This window comes from Cyphomyrmex costatus, unplaced genomic scaffold (assembly GCF_001594065.2).
Source record: "Cyphomyrmex costatus isolate MS0001 unplaced genomic scaffold, Ccosl1.0 scaffold192, whole genome shotgun sequence".
NCBI classification, from domain to species: domain Eukaryota; kingdom Metazoa; phylum Arthropoda; class Insecta; order Hymenoptera; family Formicidae; genus Cyphomyrmex; species Cyphomyrmex costatus.
This window is the reverse complement of record NW_017275954.1, coordinates 1,468,327-1,488,246: the sequence shown is the minus strand read 5'-3', so window position 1 is coordinate 1,488,246 and position 19,920 is coordinate 1,468,327. Positions and strand designations below refer to the sequence as shown.

Genomic DNA, 19,920 nt, shown 5'->3' with positions numbered 1-19,920 from the left:
CCCCCCCCCCCCCTAGATACCACGAAAGGACCCTCCGTTTATATTTATACGAGCGCTATCACTGCGTTGCGCTATTTTTCATAACGTAACGCTTTTGCGTGTGGTTAGAGAAATTCCTCAACGGCTTGAGCTATTGGCTATTTCTCGCACGCAAAAGCGTTGCGGTATAGGACACATTACGTGCACGTGTGATGAAAAATAATATTAATATTACGTAATAATAGCATAATTAGTAAAATCAAATAAATTATAAATGTTTATTAATCTATGTCAAGTTTTCTAAAATTACCCTCTGTACCAAACAAATCATTTGTTGTTTTGCTCTTGCCGATTCTTAATGCTTCGTTAACGCGTCTGGTTGATTCATCCAATAGAAACCACTCGCGACAGTCTCCCAATCTTTTCACTTGAATTTCAGCTAATTTGTGCATGAAACCGGCTTTTCCTCCTGATTCGTTTGGCAACGCATCCACTGGGATATATTTAGAAAGGCTCTCTAACGATGAGTGAATATATATCTAGAAGAGTTAAGTAAATTTAGAAAAACTTATCTAATTGTTACTGGTGTAGGACGAGGGGGACTGATGGTATACTCCACAAAGATCTTGGCCATGATCTTCACCAGAATATACAAACCGGAATCCATTGAAACACTAAAGCTCTGGGGATAGGAAATAAATTACGTAAATACAGTAAAATATTTGGGGGTCCTATTAGACTCCAAATTGAGCTGGAACCACACCTCGAGGAAAAGAGGAAGAAATTCTACACCTCTATGTGGGCTTGTAAAAGAGCCATGGGAAAGAACTGGGGAGTATACCTCAGGACAGCCTTATGGCTATACAAGATGGTATTGTTACCAAGACTCACGTATGCGGCAGTTGTCTGGTGATCAAGGGCGGAAACGTTGGAGGCAAGGAACCTGCTCAAAAGCCTACAGGGAGGATACCTGAGGGTTGTAGCAGGGTCCATGAAAACTATATCAACTGAGGCGCTGCAAGTAGCACTCAGTATTCCGCCACTAAACCAGGTGATCAAATACACAGCCAGGCATACTGCATACAGATTAACATGTCAGAGTGAGTGGAAGGAAACCAGGACTGGACACACTAGACTGGGACTTTCTGATAAACACCCTTTCAATCTAAAACAAGACAGGATCCCCAGAAGACACCAGTTGGTGAAGACTTTTAAAGTTCAAACACCGACTAGGGAGGACTGGAGCAAACCAATCCAGATGTAGACACTTGGTTCACGGATCGATCGGGAGCAAACAGTCGATATGGGGCAGGTATATATGGGCCCAATATTAACCACGAGGTAAGCATACCAATGGGTGAGCAGGCCACAGTGTTTCAAGCTGAAGTGTTGGCCATCCAAAAATGTGCGGAACTCCTGTTAAAGGGGAAAAGCAAAAACCAGATACATATTTACACGGATAGCAGAGCAGCTATCGAAGCATTTGCGAGAACCTCCACAGAATCATCTGTGGTATGGGACTGTATGCAAGCACTCACAACACTAGGGGTAACAAACAAGGTAATTAACCCTAGTATGGGTCCCCGGACATCAGGGTATACCTGGAAATGAGAGAACGGACGAGCTGGCAAAGCTGGGCACCGAAAAGGTCCCGGCTGAACGGATCGTCGGGGTCCCATTTTCAGCAGGAACAAAAACTATTAAAGAGTGGCTTGAACGGGAGCACTCGAACTCCTGGAAGGGGGTAGAGGGCTGCAGACGAGCCAAACAACTTATGAGACTTCCAAAACCAGCAAGAACCAAAAAATTGCTGGCGATGGGAAAAGAAAAACTGAGGAGAGGTATAGGCCTCTTGACAGGATATATGTCCCTCAGAGCACATCTATTCAACCTAGGACTAGCGGAGCAGAAAGAATGCCGGCTATGTGGAGAAGAAGGACAACCTGCACTTACTGTGCTGATGTTCTGCACCCGCTTGCAAAAGATATAAATCCTGGCGACATATTTATGACATCCAAGGATCTAGAAAATGCGAAGGTTAGCAGTTTAATAAGCCTGGTAAGTGACACGAGGCTGGGCTTGACTGAATGACCTACGGAATAAGCAGGGAGCGACAAAGGAACCACATGGACCTAGGTCGCGTTGGAACCCAGACAGCACAGTAATGTTTAAAAAATGTATTTAAAACGTACATGTTGGACGTTTGGACATATTAAAAACATCCAGATTAGATCCATGGATATTTTAAAAACGTTTTAAAAATATCCAGTGTTACCATTTTGGACTTCTTAAAAACGTCCATTTTAGGATGCAATGGACTAAAACTGGACTAAATTAATATATTAAATAAATTTTTGACCACAATCCAGACAAATTTGCACACTGAAAGCAAAATGATTCCTAAAACTATTATGATTGCGAGCAGCAAGCTATTGTTGCTTGTCGCTTGTTGCATATCTGAATTAAGCTTTAATTTAATAATATTTCGCGTTACCGGAGATATCAAAAGTAAAACTCCTCGTGCAATCATAAAAAAATTTTCACCTCGCAAGTCAACGAAAGCAATACGTCACAAGCAGACTTAGAAAATTTTTTGCATGAGATAAACATTTTTTAAATGTTCAAATGTAAACATACTTTATACGTTGAACAACGTACGTTTTTAAAACATTCGTACTAAATCCATGGACGTATGGATCAGATTGAAACCAAGTCTGGATGTCCAATGGATGTTGTGTGCTGTCTGGGAAGGCTACCAAACCCACTTGCACTTAGTTACTACTACTACTACTACTATCTAATTGTTAGTATAATAGTACAGTATTGTGAATATAATTTTTCAACTTAACGTTATGATGTTATGGATAATTAAACTAAAAAGTTTTTACATTTATCGCGAGATTGTTATACAAAATTATATTTTGTGTAAAATTCTTGATTCATTTAAATGTAAATTTATAAGAGTACAATTAGAAACAGTTATTAATTACATTTGAATTATTTGATCGCGCTTATATCACGCTTGTAGGAAATTAATACACTTCTTAAAAATCGGCTGTTGTGTTAAGTAAACGCAACTGAATTTAAATGATTGATTTATAATACTTACCATGTCTATCAACTCTTTTTTCACGAAAGGCTTTATCAAGCTGATAAACAATTCCATGGCAGGTAACGCATTTATAATATGAAGTGCCTTTAATCGTACTGGAGCAGCCTCTTGAACGTAGTACATATATTTCTTCATTGCCAATGGATTCAATCGTCTAACATGACCAAAGGAGAATTTGCTAGCGTCAACAATGAAAATACTACCATTAGTCGTACCATCCATCAATAAATGTATGTCCAATGACATTGTGGCATATTTGAAACTGTAAATCCAGTCAAAGGAAGAAGGATCACTGTCCAGTAATGAGAAAAATATCATCTTACAGCCATCCTTTGTCAATCCATTTAGAGGAAAAACAAACCTTTTTAAATTAAATTAATTTATTTAATAATATACTTCCTTAAATAAATTGTAACATATAAATTGAATAAATTTAATTTAAGTTACGTCAACGCAGTTATTATTAAAATACATATTTTCACAAAAGTCTAAGCTTTATTTATGAAGTTTATGGACAGTATAATAATAAATAAATTCATATAATCAAATTATAAGAAAAAACCAATACAATCCTTTTTTTTTACGATTTGATTAAATGACTGTCCATCGACTTTATAAATGAAGCTCAAACTTTTGTGAAAATTTATGTTTTATACTGCGTAATTTTTAATTGTTAATAATTTTTACTTTGAACTTTAATACCACGTAATTTATAATGCGTTGGCGTAACTTAAATTTATTTGATGTGTTTTAATTTGTGTGGGTTATGTACGGCTGATGAGGACACAGTAAAATTGAAACGTTCCGTATGATATTAATAATAATAAATTTTATATAATTATTACATCTTGTATAGCTCAATTGTGTTTTCGATCTGTTAAGATACTTAAGTTTATTATCGATATTTAGTTGAGTGTATTATAATTTAACATTAAATTTATTGATGATAATTTACTTAAATTTATATATATAACAAGTTTATATATGTATAAAAAATATTAAAAATATTCTATGATATTTTTGAAAGTATATTGTCTATACATTTCATAGAAATTATTTTATTTTGTAAGTGGATCTCACATTATGTATATTTTAAATGTTACATAAATTGGCCATTTTATGTATATATGAACAAATTATAAATATTACTACTGTTCATTCATTAATAATTTATAAAATTGCTTACGAGGTTTTGAAGATTTGTTGTAGCCCCTTTTCTTTAAGCGGATCTTGATTGCAAAATTCTTCTTGTAAAAGTGTCCTTATCGTATAATAATTCTCGATTTTGTTTTTTGTTGGTTCTATTTGATAGTAATTGCTGTGAAGAAACAAAGCGAGGAAGCTGTCTTCAATTTTTGGCAAATGTGGTTGTTTCTCGCACCATTCTCTCAGTGATTGCATATCGGACAGTTTCAATTGAGGATTCCTCTTCATTTCTTCTTCTAATGTAATTCCTTTTGTTAAAGACATTAAAACTCGAATTTTATATGTACTTTATCGTCTTAACAACGCTTCCTTTCCTTTACAATATCGTATTCTTTCCAACAGTTTGTAGCGAAATATTTTCAAAATTAATAAAAATGTATCGAACAATTCAGAGGCTTAACAAGTACTGATACCGATGATACCAGTTATTCATAAGTTATACGCATAATAAATAATAAATTATAATTATTGAGTGACTGGCAAAAAAATATGCATTCCTGCGAAAACAACTACAGATATACACTATTGATAATTGTTTGTTAATTTTTCACTCACTCTCTGATATAACTCTTACACAATATATGTATATGAGCGCGTTCAGCAGAAAATCTCATCAGTAAATTTTTTAATGAAGCTTGTTCTGACACTCTACATCACTTAGATCCAGCGAAGGATTGATCCACGTAAAACACAGAGGTCATAGTAATATCATAAAGATATCCTGATCTCACTTGTCATTTAAAGTTTACTTTCAAGTATCAAAAGACGTCATCATGAATCGCTTCCTTGATATCATTATAATTTTATTATGACTTTGTGTTTCACCTGACAAGCACTCACTGACCAACTATCTTTGCTAAATGCAGCTATTATATAGTTAAATTGTTGTGAAGAAAATATAGTTATAACGATTATATTGTTATTAGTTGGTATTTGCTGGAGTGTAACTTTTGCGAGCATTAAATCCATGTTGCACTACATTTTACGAGGACTGAGAATTACAGATCAGAAACTATAATTGGACATCGATTTTCGTAGGGTGTAAATAAAAAGTACAAATTCGTTCTAATATTACCGAAGAAATTTTTTTTAATTCAGTTGATCAAAAAAGTTGCAAGATAATGAACGCATAACAGAAACACAGTACAATAATTATATATAGCACGACAAGATGCAAAATATAAAATAATATTAATAGAGATTACATAATAATAGCATTATTATAGTTAAATCAGACGGAGTTATAAATATTTATTAATCTATATCAAGTTTTTTAAAATTACCCTCTATACCAAACAAATCATTTACCGTTTTGCTCTTGCCAATTCTTAATGCTTCGTTAACGCGTCTGGTTGATTCATCCAACAGGAACCACTCGCGATGGTCTTTAAATTTTTTCTCTTGAATTTCAGCTAGTTTGTGCACGGAACCAGCTTTTCCACCTGTTTCATTTGGCAACGCATCCACTGGGATATATTTAGAAAGGCTCTCTAACGATGAGTGAAAATGTATCTAGAAGAGTGAAATAAATTTAGAAAAACGTATTTAAGTATGAACAAAATGATTCTTCAACGGCGAATGAGAGTACAGCGATGTTGTTGGGTCGCAAACAAAAAGTATTCGGATCCTTAAAATATCTTTTTATTCAAATAAAATCTTCAAAACGTTTTGACTTGTTTTAAGTCACCTTCAGTTAAAGTTATCCATAAATGATCAATACATCTAGTAAGTGAGTACCATCCAATTGACAGATCAGACGAACTATGTCTTGCAAGATCCAAAGATTGTCATAAGTACAAAAATTGAGAATTAATTAAAGATATTTAGATCAATCATCTTCACAATGCTTATATCGGATAATATCCGACATAAGCATTGTGAAGATGATATCTAAGTATGATAGTATGATAGTATGATAGTATGATACCATAAAAATGTGTTCATTTAACGTAATGATGTTATGGATATTTAATCTCAATTTATACATTTGTCGTGAGATAATGTTCACGAGTACAACGTATGTTTAGTCCGCGACCTATTCAATAAACGTTTTTGTTTAATTTATGGAGATTAAACAAGGACACCTGTTGCATAGGTCGTGATCTAAGCGTATGTGATAAACCTAGCATATGATAAAAAAAGTTTTTTAATTTTTGTGTATATATTTTGTGTAATATTCTTGATTTATTTAAATTTTTAAAACGGTATGATTAGAAACAGTTATTAATTACATCTGAATTATTTGATTGAGTTTATATCACGCTTATTGAAAATGATTGCATTTTTTAAAAACGGCTGTTGTTAATTAAGTTCAATTAAAACTTAAATAATTGATTTGTGGTACTTACTGTGTCTATTAACTCGCTTTTCATGAAAGGCTTTCCCATGTTGAGTAACAATTCTGCGGCGGGTGCCGCGTTTATAATATGGGTTTCTTTTAAACGTATTGGAGCTGCTTCTTGAATGTAGTATAGATGATTCTTAATTCCCAATAGATTCGATCGCGCAATATGACCGAAGGAAAATTTGCTAGCGTCTATTATGAAAACATAACCATTATTTGTACCATCCAACAGTAAATGTACGTCGATTAACATCAAGGTATGTTTCGAACTGTTATTCTGGTTATAAGAAGAAGGATCACTCTCCAATAATGTTGCAAATAACATCTTATAGCCATCCTTTGTTAATCCGTTCAGAGGAAAAATAGCCCTTTTTAAATCAAATTTAATTTATTTAAATTTATTAATATAATAAATGTATGTGTGTATATATAAAGAATATTAAAAATATTCTATAATACCTTTTTTCAAATGTGTAATATCTACACATCCTATAGAATTTATTTTATTTTCTACATAGATCTCAAATTAGATGTATTAATGTGATTAAAATTTTGAATATTATAAATTAACCATTATATATATATGTATATACATATATATGAATAAATTATTTTTACTGCTGTACTCTCACTGATATTTATAAAATGGCTTACAGAGTTTTAAAGTTTTGTTGTAGTCCTTTTTCTTGAAGCGAATCCCGATTGCAAAAAATGTCTGGTAAATGCGTTCTTGTAGTATAATAGTTCTCAATTGTGTTTTTTGTTGGTTCCATTTGATAGTAATTGCTGTGAAGAAACAAAGCGAGAAAGCTGTCTTCGATTTTTGGCAAATGCGGTTGTTTCTCGCACCACTCTCTCAATGATTGTACATCGGATAGTTTCAATTGCGGATTCTTCTTCATTTCTTCTTCTAATGTAATTCCTTTTAATACGGACATTGAAATTCGAATTTTACATGTACGGTTATATTCTTAAAACCGTTTTCTTCCTTTTACATTGTATTTTTTCCGATAATTCTTTTAATGAGAAAATCTATAAAAATATGTTGAAAAATTTTAGACTTAGCAAATACTGATATCAATAAAACATTTATTTATTAGCTATCAACTTTGATGTAAAAGTTATAATTAGAATGACTTACAGAAAAGTATGCTTTCCAGTTAGCACAACTGTAGAAACATAACAATTAGATTCCTATTCAGCAAAAAAAACTAACACATGTATTAATGAGTTCGTTCAACAGAGAATATCAGTAAATTCTTTAGCACTATTGGTTTCTACACTAAGAATGATATTATATAGTCAGTTCTTATATTCAATAAACCTTTAATTTCGAGATGCCACAAACCAGTCAGATAGCCGCATTAGCATTTTAAGACAATCTTGCGAAATATGAATTGATTATGAATATCGGTCTTGGGCTCAGCGAATAACTGAGAGCTCACTGCATGATGAATTGTCTTTACTGAATGCGGCCATATATAGTTAAACTGTTGTGGGGGAAGTATATATATTATTAATGTTCATGTTGTTGTTAGTTGATATTTGCTCGAAAACAGAGAGAATGGAATGATCCGTGTATAGAAGTATTCAAATGTGATCGACAGTAATGGAAGAGAGGGACCGTGAAGGTCAATCTTATTCTCGTTTTTTTCTCAACCTGTTGTTTTTATCATTTTTCTTAAGCCCAAAACACGTGAAATGCAAACAGAGCATAAGCATAACATAAAACTGTTGGACCAATATGCATCCAGCATAAGTTTATATTGATTTACATAAGATGCTCATTGGTCCAGCGTTTTTACGTTATGTTTATGCACTGTTAGGCATTTCATGTGTTTTGGGCTTTTCACCGTTGAATATGGAGAGATAGAGATAAATCCGTCTTCTACTCTGTTATTTTTATATGCATTGCTAGTGAAATATCTGTAATTCATGTTAGGGTAAGATCGCCTAAAAGTGCGCATCGCTTAAAAGATCGCATTGAGCTTTACGACGAAACTATTTGATCGTAAGAACTCTATTTCACACAGAATATGCCTTTTTGGTTTACTGATTTGTATATAAAAAATTGTTGTGATTGTTGCAGCGATAAAGGAGATTTTAAGTTTTGTGATTTTGATCATTTTTTTTATATATTTGAAGAATGAATTGATCGATTTCTACATTAAATCATTTGCTTAGTGAATCCGTACTATTTATATTGTGTGCATGCATATTCTGCTTCGTATTTAGTGATATATTTACTTAATATCTGTAATAATTTTTATATATTAGGCATACAACTTTGCTTTCGCCGTTTTTACAGGTATAAATTTATACCTGTAAAAACGATGGGAGCAAAGTTGTACACCTAATAGTTACATTTAAAGTAAAAGTGTAAATCGTAAACTAATGCGAACTCTTGAGAATACATTTGCTCAAAAGAATTCGCCTTTCTCTTTTCTTAGTAAGATATCCTGTAAAAACGAGTCATAATATTACAGTAATACTTGATAAACTTTTAGTTTAAAGTGTAAAGAATAAACTAAGCACTATTTTACTGTTCGAACTAAGATACTTATATAGATTATACATATGTATAGTTTCGAAGAAAAGGTACGCATTTTTGGGCGGTCTTACCCTATGATGTATTCATCATACCATGGATTTTTAATACAAGTGATATATATCGGAATACACTAACGATTGTAATATAGTAACAACAAAATGTATAATAAAGTCAAATATTTCTTTTAATACATTTAACATTTATTATTTTATTCTGAAAAAATCATTTTTTAGTTATCATACTTGTTCACTTATGAAATACGAATATTCTGAAAATCTATTAATTTTTTTTAGATATTTTAATTGATATCTTTCTTCTAGGCCGATCGTACATAAAAAGTGCTTTTAAAATGTAATTATTTAGCTTCTCGAACGACATAAATTCTTAGTAAACTTAAGAATATAAGGATATAGAAACGGCATCAGGAGACGCAGTAGTAGTGTCTCCGGCCTTGTTCAAAAATCTACTATAATCAATTTAGATTTGCATAAAGATCATAATATTTATTTGTTCTAAAACAATTTTTATTTGTATTGCCGAAATATAACACTGTAACAGTAATGATAACGTTATAGAGTGATTCAAATAGGAGCGGGAATTGTCCACTTTAAGAGGACCAATTAAGGGGAGGCACCTGTCTCATTTTGACCCCTCGAAATTCTAATGACTGAAGGTGCTCGTATTTTTATTCTTCGTCGATTTTGAGGTCAAAAACATACCAGATTGTTATAAAAAAAAAATTCGAATTTTTCACTGAAAAAAGAATTTTATTTTTTCAATCGTAAAAGATATTGTCAAATGCATACGAGAGATTATTCGAAATGTTGAGAAGATCATATAAAAAAATTACCATGAGAAAATATTGAGAATTGTAAGAGAAGATAGATTTTTAAGATTGAACTTAAGGAATTTCAATCTACTGAAGTCACAAATTAATTGAAAAACATTATTTTTTTGGCTTAGAAATATATTTTTTCAGTACCCAAGAACACGTATGACAATTCTGAAGGACATTCTTTGGCAATTTTATGTCCTGCAGCATAAACATTTAGGTTCGTAGGGTGGTTGAATTTTTTTTCTATCTCAATCGGAGAGCATTTTCTTGTATCGAAAATCATATTCGAAAGAACGTTTTCAGAATTCTTCAGCATTCGTTCTATCATGATTCTTTTTTACAATCTTCAGTATATCCAATTTTTTTAAATGTTAATATATTTAAATACATATAACATAAAAAAAATTAATGTATATAAAATATCCGTAAAATCACGTAACATTTAACTCAAAATATCATAATCAAATTGAGGAGTTTATAATTACATGGAATGGTATTAAAATGTATATTTTATATATGTGAAGTGATTAAGCTTAATACAGAATCTTATTATCTACTTTAAAAATTAATATTTAAATATACATTTAATGCATTATACATATTCTGTGTAAAAAAACACTATTGTTTGTAAGACAATTAAGTGTATATCTTTATAAAATATATTAATAAAGATATATATATATTATAAATATAAAATTTTTATAAACATATGTACAAACATATTTTTCGCATTTTACGCAAAAGATAAAGTATCTCGATGAAAAAGAAATTTTCAAAGTAGATTGATGAAAAATCAAAACTTAATATATAAAAATGATAACAATTAACAAAATTTTTTGTGAGATGTAAGATTATTAACAAAAAAGGATTTTAAAGTAAATTTTCTTTAAAATGATTTTATTTTAATTGGTGTAATAATTTTGGAATAATATCTACTTTTTCATCTAAAAACTCATTTTTACGAAATATTTTTTAAGAAAAAAAAGTTTTGTTACAATTGTGCTCAATTTGCATAAATTAAAAAAAAATTTTTTCTAAATTTTTTTAACTTTTTGCGAGATGATTAAATCACGAGCATTCTTGAATTTATGATAAATATTGTAAATATTGTAAATATTGTAAATATTTTTATATAAATGTATTTTATATTATTATATATTATTAAAATGATAAATTATATTCACATACATCCTCAAAGATAATATGCAAGATTATTGAAGTATATGTAGTAATATTCGTATCAACAGCATGCTCTAATTTAAAATATATTTGTTAAACTTATTTAACTAATAAAATTCTCGACAATAATCATTTACAAGCAAATAGATTGAAAAATAGCCAATCGTATAAAAGCTATTCCATTATTCAAAGAAATAGTTATGATTGACCAATTTCATAACATTGGTGTTGTAAACGAATCCGATAAATATTTTCCCTATATAGGAGGCTAATGAGAGTGCCACGTTGCTGTTGGTACGTCAAACAATTTCCTTGGATATATTAAATCCTTTATTCAAAATCACATATAGTACGTTTCGACTCTTTTTTGAGTCATCTTCAGCTACATAATAACACCCAAATTGGATAACCGAATAAGTCACATCGAATTGGTAGATTTGATGTTCTTAATCTCAAACGATATCCAACCAGGAAAATACAAAACTTAAAATTAAAATATCATGGATTGTCATCATCTTACGCTGTTACAACAAAATTTTTTTCGTCAAAAACTAAACAATTTGTCCGAGTGCACAATAAAATATTACATGTCGTCATTATGCTGTAAAATCTAGAATCAGTCTAGATTTTACAGCATAATGACGACATGTAATATTTTATTGTGCACTCGGACAAATTGTTTAGTTTTTGACGAAAAAAATTTTGTTGTAACAGCGTAAGATGATGACAATCCATGATATTTTAATTTTAAGTTTTGTATTTTCCTGGTTGGATATCGTTTGAGATTAAGAACATCAAATCTACCAATTCGATGTGACTTATTCGGTTATCCAATTTGGGTGTTATTATGTAGCTGAAGATGACTCAAAAAAGAGTCGAAACGTACTATATGTGATTTTGAATAAAGGATTTAATACATCCAAGGAAATTGTTTGACGTACCAACAGCAACGTGGCACTCTCATTAGCCTCCTATATAGGGAAAATATTTATCGGATTCGTTTGGAATTTGGGAGTCAAGAAGAAGATATTGATTTTTTGGATTGGTGTTGTAATTTCGACGTAAATCAAATCATATAAATGCAGTAAACGACTTTCTATTACTCTTACATTTACACTAACTTCGATGATAACAAATAATTACACAATTTATTTAAATTCAAAAACTTTCCGAGATAGCACACAGAATTCACAAAATAGTTTTTACTCTGTTTTAGAGCAAATATAATTAATCAAATCTCTAGCAACATGCAGAATTAACTATGCTTCAAAATGCAAGTATATTTAAAAGATTCTTATATTTTACTTCAATGTGTTGCTTTACACATGAACCAAATGTGTTATTCAGATTATATGTCTTATTTAGTTACAACTTTGTTCTACATTTTGACTGTCTTTTGAAAAGTTTCAATAAAAAATTACACATATTTTTTCCAATCAAGCTTTAAAAATTTAAAAAAATTATTTTAATCATTTTTTGTTTGCTGTTAACAAAGGTTACATCAAACACAATATTATGGAGAGTTCATTTAGAGTGTTTCAGTAGTCTAACTGGCTAGGACACTTGCATGTAAAGCGAACAATCCGGGTTTGACTCCCGACCGAGGTAATATTTTTCACAATAAGAATGATTACTTTCAGACTTTAATGTCGTTAAAGATCGATATAAGATACCAAAGAGTACCAAATAATTATTAAATTGTTAATCAATTTAATTCATGATAGTACTGCGGTAATTTATTAGAATTGCGTTTCAAGACCGACAATTGTTCGCCGAGCAGTTTAGAAAAGATTACAAATATCACTATATCAATTTACGCAAAATTATATATAAGCAACTGAGATCCAGCTAGACTGTTATAGACTTCGATTAGTTATGTACATTAATTTCCACGAAATTTTTCCCATAGTCGGTTAATGATATCATCATTCGAGGTTGCACAAGATCGAGAACGCATATATTGTTTAATCACGCATCAAAATATGTCGATACAACGAATTTTTTCATTCGCAACACAATTTCGCAAGCAACTATGTATGCGCAAACAATGCAGAGCGAGAGTGAATACGAAATTAAAAATATTTGTAATTATATTCACTAAAAAATATTTATTCAAATCGAATAAAAAGTATATTATTAGTTTTTTGATCAATATCAAAAAAAGTGTGTATATGTGTGAAATATTCATATATCCATTCTTCTTGTTGAATTTCAAAGATTCTTTTAACTCAAGTGTAATTTTCTTTAGATCAGCTCACGAATACAAAATAATACATGCATAAAAATTTACGCAATTTATATGAAATATAAAAGTATACATTAATTTGCAGAAAATTTTGTCGATCAATGATTATTAATGTATATCAATGATGTACATTAATTTGCAGAAAATTAGTCGATCAATGATATCATGACTCGAGGTTGCATGAGACCGAGAACGCCATATATTGTTTTCACGCATCAAAATTTGCTGATGCATCGAATCGCTCGTAACACAATTTCGCAAGCAACGCGAGTGGTTTCGTCGTCAACTCCAATTTCGCGACTAATCGCGGATTCCTTTAAAAAAAACAGGCGCGCTAGTCCTGTTTCATCAGTTCGATTTTGACTTTGATCTACGAACAATGTATCTGAAGAGTTGCTGCGCGTTATTCCTGCTGGCGCTCGTCGCCTGTCAGGCTGCACCTTCATCTCAGGCAATTGAGAAATCAATTAACGAGGCAGAAACGATGCTCACTAAGAGCAACATAGAACTAGAGGGTACTGGTGCGGAAAAAGATAGGGCGAAGAAATCGGCAACGACCTTCTGCGTAGAAGTTCGCTCGGGAAAGACAGAAAAGGTGCCATGCAAGGAGATAAGGCAACAAGAGACATCCAAACCAGTAGTTATAGTGCAACCTATATCGATACCAGCACCAGCACCAGTACCAGTACCAGCACCAGCACCTACAATTATCGAGTGTCCTAAACAGCCGATTGTGATCCAGCAACAGCAACCACCGCGACCGGTCCCTCATCTCATACCACCACCTGTTCCAATAAAATCACCGCCAACTCCAATTTCCGTACCTTGTGACAAACCAATTGTACAGCCGACACAGCCACAAATTCACACAATCCACTCATGTGTCATTCCGACACAACAACCATCTCATAAACCACAGGATCCACAGGTAAAAAAAATTGTCAATTTGATAAATTGTAAAAATTGAAAATGCTCGTCATGTATCTTCAATTTTAACATTCAAATTTAATTAGTTAAATTTAAAACCTATTTAGTGATTAATATAATTAATTTTACTACTTATTTATTAATTAATCTAATCAATTTTCCAATTGAATTAAATTGACTATAATATTATGCCATTAAAATATATTAAGGCTCCTGAATACCAGCGACGGCCATGTTGGAATTGTGACGTCATAGGCGAGAAAAACACATTAATTTTTCTTGCGTCCCATTTTTTAATAAAGACAATTTGGATAAATTTAAAAGGCGAGATCGCTCAAAAACACTTGTGAAAATTGGCGGAAACTGTCCTTTCCTCCTCTGATAGTCAGTAAATGGTCGTAAAAGGCACGTAAAGTGAGCCTATACTCGGGCAGAATCACACATTTTGACAGCTGATGAAACGAGTGAAATATACGCTTTTACGTATAAAATTTCACGATAACTGCAGTTTCCGCCAATTTTTAGGACTTTCACGAGTACGAGGGAAGTCACATTTTCACAAATAAGCAAATATTGACAAAATGGCACGCAAGAAAAAATTTGTCGTCAAAACATCACTTTTTCACGCCTATTAGTTCAGACTTTTACCATGGCGAGGCGCTATATACACACACAAGCATGAACCCATGTCTGTGCGCTCCCCTTCTACCCGAAAATGAGCACACGGACATGAGCTTGCAATTGTGTGTATAACCAGTAGCGTACTACCAGTTTTGCTAGCCACCGACTGATTCGGTGTCGCTACCCATCAACACGGAGTTCTTGGCTGAGTATTCAGGAGCCTTAAAAAGAAAAGAAACAAAAATTAAAATATTATATTATTTCTCTATTACAATTCAATAATTGCCACTTTTGCAGCAATCGATTGTTCAGGTACCCACAGTCTGCAAAAAATGCAATAAACCAATACCTAAGTTTCCACCAGGTGATGCCTTCGCTTATCCTACCGATGTAAGTAGGAAACATTATTATCACACAAGTTCTAAAATTACTTTTTTTTTTAGTTTCTGTTAAAGCTATAAATTGAGCTTACCGCAGTTCTTGTACTTTTGGTTTTCTGAATCTGTAATTGTTTTTCAATAGATGCATCATGTTCTAAATACATAAAACCCGACATTTTGTAACTCGTTATAATAGTAACGACATTATCGTTCATCATCTGTGCGACGACAATGTAACGATATCATTATTGTTATAACGAGTTACAGAATACAAGCCAAAGTATTTCCATACTAAATAAAATATTATTTTATTTCTTGCTGATTTAGATCTTTTCGCCATTTGAACAAAGAACTGATTGTGAGGTAGGTCCATACGAGTGCAACTGCCGACCAGAGAACCGCATTGTTGAGATAACACCCTATAAAATCAAGGATTCTCGCATGGTAAATCCTGATGGCGCAACTTTTGGTTCCCCAGATACCGTACCTTTTAACTCTATACCCCATAGATCCTCGATGATCTCTACGGAATACGATCCTAGTATTTCTAACATCATGTTGGATCAATCCATGTTCCTTGATTCAAAAGGAGTTAGAAAGGCGGTAAGTACCAACTAGAGCTGACTTAAGTAGTACTTATCATACGATTCCACATTAATTTCGAAATAATACGAACGATATCTCAATACTGCGATATTCTTGAAATGCAATAAAAAAAATGCGACATTAAAAGATTCCCATATGTGTGCGTGCAATTCCACTGCTTTTTAAAAAAATTTCTTTGAATGAAACTTTTTGTAAAGATTTTTAAAAAAAAGTTCGACAGAGAGTTTGTATAAGAAGAGCTACATAATATTTAATTTCACGCGCAGGTTTAATCCTTTATTTCCTCGAAGACTTCGTTCAAAAAGGAATTGGACCAACCATATCTTTATAAAAAAATTAAATATTTAAAATATTTAAAACTTTGTATAGAACACATGTGCCTTCAATGGAAACATTCTCATGTATTATTTGTTCACAAAATAAAAAAAAACAATTATTCATAAAAATCTTTTCAATATTGTTCTCCTTTCAATCCTCTGATTAACATCCAATTTTATAGTAACCGATATACAGAATAACATTTTTCTAAAACAAAGCGCTGCAAATTGGAATCTTTTGATGCGTACGAGCAGAAATATTAGCCGTGCAAGCAATTACTGAAAATTACAAATAGAAGATTATCGTAAATGTATAGCAAATTCGTGTAGGAAGAGATCAGTATCAATTGCACATATATTTAAGTTAGAAATGATACTTAAAAAAGTGTATGTCCGGATGATCCTTAAAACAATGAATTCTAAAAAGAATATAAATGCAAAATACATTACCTGTAATTTTTACAAATAATAAATATTGAATTATTTTTACAGGAGGAAAGGACGCATCATAAACAAAAACATTATCTCCCTGTAAACTTTAACGTACAATTCCCTATTGCATATGGAACCGGCAATACTCCTTATCAACCTCAGTATTATCCTTCATACCCTTCGTATCCTAGTCCAAATTCTTACATCTACCCAAGTTCTTATGGAAGCTATGAAACCTATGGAACTTCTTATCCAATAAACTACGACTCTTTAGCTTCATCAAATAATGTACCAGCAGTGACTGTAAATGCAGGAGGACCATTTTATAATCGCGAATCTCAACACTCTGACTCATCGTCTCGATCGAATAACGAAGCGCAACCAAGAGCGTTTTCGACTGATATTCAATCAAACCACGAGCAGAAAGAAATTACACAGACCAACAAGGAAAGCGTCATCAAGGAAGCAATTCCTGAACCCAACGTAATTACAATGAAGTAAAAAGAGAAAAACAGAACAAGTCGAATTTTTAATGTCATAAATATATCTAAATAATATGTAATTAATTTAGTATTATGGTCAATTTGGAGTGCATTCCGTTCTGCGGTTATAGAGCTCGTAAGCATTATTTGTCCTTGTTTATTTTTTTTTATAAATAACAAGCATACAGAGTGCGAATATAAAAATTGAATGTACCCTTTATCTCAAAATTACTTTTATTATTTATTGAATGTAATGTTGTTAAAATATTGCTTTTAATTATCTCTAATTATTTTCTAATTTTTCTACAATTTTTTAATTTTTTTATATATTAAATACATTGTTAGTTTAAACAAATATATTTTCTCTGTCAAAATAAAGTATTTTTAAAATCACAAATTTTACGCACCGTTTTAATTGATATTTTCCCAGACAAATTCACGTTGTTATTTTACAGAATTTATTCTGTAAAATATATAAAAAATGGTATACAATATAATATAGTTGAATTCAATATATTATTTATAAAAACAATCGGTCGCGTTTAGCAGGATATTTTTCTTTAATTATATTATTTTTAAAACCGCAATTGAAAGTTTTTTTCACGGGATTATACTTTTAGATCTAGAGAGAAATAGTCTTGTTCCAGAAAGACAACTGTAAATTAGCAATTGTAAAATAATATATTTTGTTGAATGCGACCAATTTTATAAATCTATACATCATAATTTTGTCTTTTTTTTAATATCCTAATTTATTGCCTAATTTATTATCATCCTAATTTATTAAGATTTGTATACAGAAACTGAATAATTATATATAATATAAAGACAAATATAATTAAATACATAAATACTAATATTCTTATTTATTGAATGTAATTATTATATTAATTATTGAATTGAAATTAACATATTGAATTTTATTTTATTGACATCATTATTGAAACTCTTGAAACTTATGAATGACATTATTCATTATTTCTTCTAAATTTGTTCCCAATTGCTGAAAACACCATTTGCTTGTTGCTGGACATATTAACACTATAGCGATGACACATATTGTTACAGGAGCAAGCAATATCCAAATTAACTGTAAAAAATTAGTTGTAATTAGTTATAAATGTCAGTCAAAAAAATGTTAGATACATGCTTGAAATATCCAAGACATAAGAAGCCATCCTATCAACATTGTAGTAGCCGTGGTTAAATAGGGAATATATTCCGGACAAAAAATGTCCCGCAAGAAAGAAATTTTACTGCTCAAATCAGTCAATATAGCCTCCAACTGTAAAATGTTTAGTGACATAATTAAAGTATATGTAGCTGAAAATATTGAAAGACTTACATTCATTTCGTCTTCAATAAATTTCTGTAAAAATAAAATGACTTTAATTTAATTTAAATAAAAAATTGTTATATAATATATACAAAATTTGACATATTGTTATAAAATAATCTTTACAGAATATGCGACTTATGCAATAAATTTTGTCATCTAATAAAATTTCAACTAATTGCACTAATGAAGCGATAAACTGACTACTTCACCATGTTTACCTATATTTATTTATATAGTGTGTTTATTAAAATAGATAGGTATGATTTTCAATAATATGCAGTTTCGAATATCATGCAATCAAGGACAAACATAGCCAATTTCTAACGCCAATTTCTAACATCATTAAATGCAAGTCGTGCGAAAGAATGAACGATGACATTGCTTAGGTAAGGAGTTTATATACGTATCGCAATGTTACTCGATTTGTCTGTGACATAAATTTTACGATGGTTTTTGTTGATAATGTACTGGTTACAATTCATTTTTCAGCATGTGTCATATTTTCTACAGTTATACTTATATATAATTTTGTAGGTTCGGACATCGTCTGGGTTCGGATGCTATCCGAAAACTAGAAGATATTTACGCTTGTTCCATATCTCGAATGTACATACATCGAAATCATCGCTCGAGATCGAACTTGACTAATAATATGAAACCTATAAATTAAATTTTGTTAAATAACAGAGAGCAATTTTATATCTTAATCAGAATTTTTTAGAAAAAGTCTCGTACTTTTGCAATATTTTTAAAATTTAATTTTAAACTTAAATGTTAAATTTATTTAATTTTTATTGTATATAATATTTATTGCTGTTAAACTTATTTACAATTATTTGAAAAATATGATTATTTATATTTGGATCTTAAATTCTTTAATCATTCCAAAATTTGTTGACACAACACACACATATTTGTTACAATTCAACATTAATCACAGAATTTACTATTAAGCGTTAATGCGATAGTGGCACATAAAACATATTATATTACGCTCAAGAAAGTTGTTCAAAAGTTACTTGCTATTTCCTTGCAAACTCCCATGTAGCAAGAAATTGGATTTAACGAAAGAAAGGCTAATCCCGTTGAGATTCATTAAACCGATGTTTCACTACGAAACTTGCGTCATTAGTAACTCGCAAAAGAATGGAAACAGACTTATACATTCATAGTTGCCAAATCAGCCAAACTGTAACCAATGTCGCAATATTCGTAGACCAAAATGTCAGATTGTCCAGCCACAGAATTGCTAAATTTCTTCCTTCTTAGACAAATGAAAGAAAAGTTTTTGCAACTTGTAAAGAGAATAGTTTTTGTAAGTTTATGGATTCTATCAAAAGATCTCATATTCTATATTACTTGCTT

At 31.1% G+C, this 19,920-nt stretch overlaps 3 protein-coding genes across 3 annotated transcripts; 1 reads left to right on the top strand and 2 right to left on the bottom strand.

Annotated features, from left to right (window-relative positions):
• Positions 1-260: 260 nt before the first annotated feature.
• LOC108772567 (alpha-tocopherol transfer protein-like) lies at positions 261-4,667 on the bottom strand. The gene is made up of 3 exons (XM_018538123.1): positions 4,278-4,667; positions 3,089-3,452; positions 261-518 (listed from the first exon to the last, which is right to left on the bottom strand). Exons 1-3 carry the CDS (start codon positions 4,559-4,561, stop codon positions 261-263), a joined length of 906 nt encoding a protein of 301 aa, XP_018393625.1. The 5' UTR covers positions 4,562-4,667.
• An 884-nt stretch (positions 4,668-5,551) lies between these two features.
• On the bottom strand, positions 5,552-8,120 carry LOC108772509 (alpha-tocopherol transfer protein-like). The gene is made up of 4 exons (XM_018538043.1): positions 8,087-8,120; positions 7,296-7,611; positions 6,646-7,009; positions 5,552-5,809 (listed from the first exon to the last, which is right to left on the bottom strand). The coding sequence occupies exons 1-4, from the start codon at positions 8,118-8,120 to the stop codon at positions 5,552-5,554; spliced, it is 972 nt and encodes a 323-aa protein (XP_018393545.1).
• Positions 8,121-13,830: 5,710 nt separating this feature from the next.
• On the top strand, positions 13,831-17,249 carry LOC108772508 (uncharacterized). Its single transcript, XM_018538042.1, has 4 exons — positions 13,831-14,379; positions 15,297-15,389; positions 15,707-15,982; positions 16,795-17,249. Exons 1-4 carry the CDS (start codon positions 13,831-13,833, stop codon positions 17,233-17,235), a joined length of 1,359 nt encoding a protein of 452 aa, XP_018393544.1. The 3' UTR covers positions 17,236-17,249.
• Positions 17,250-19,920: the final 2,671 nt, after the last annotated feature.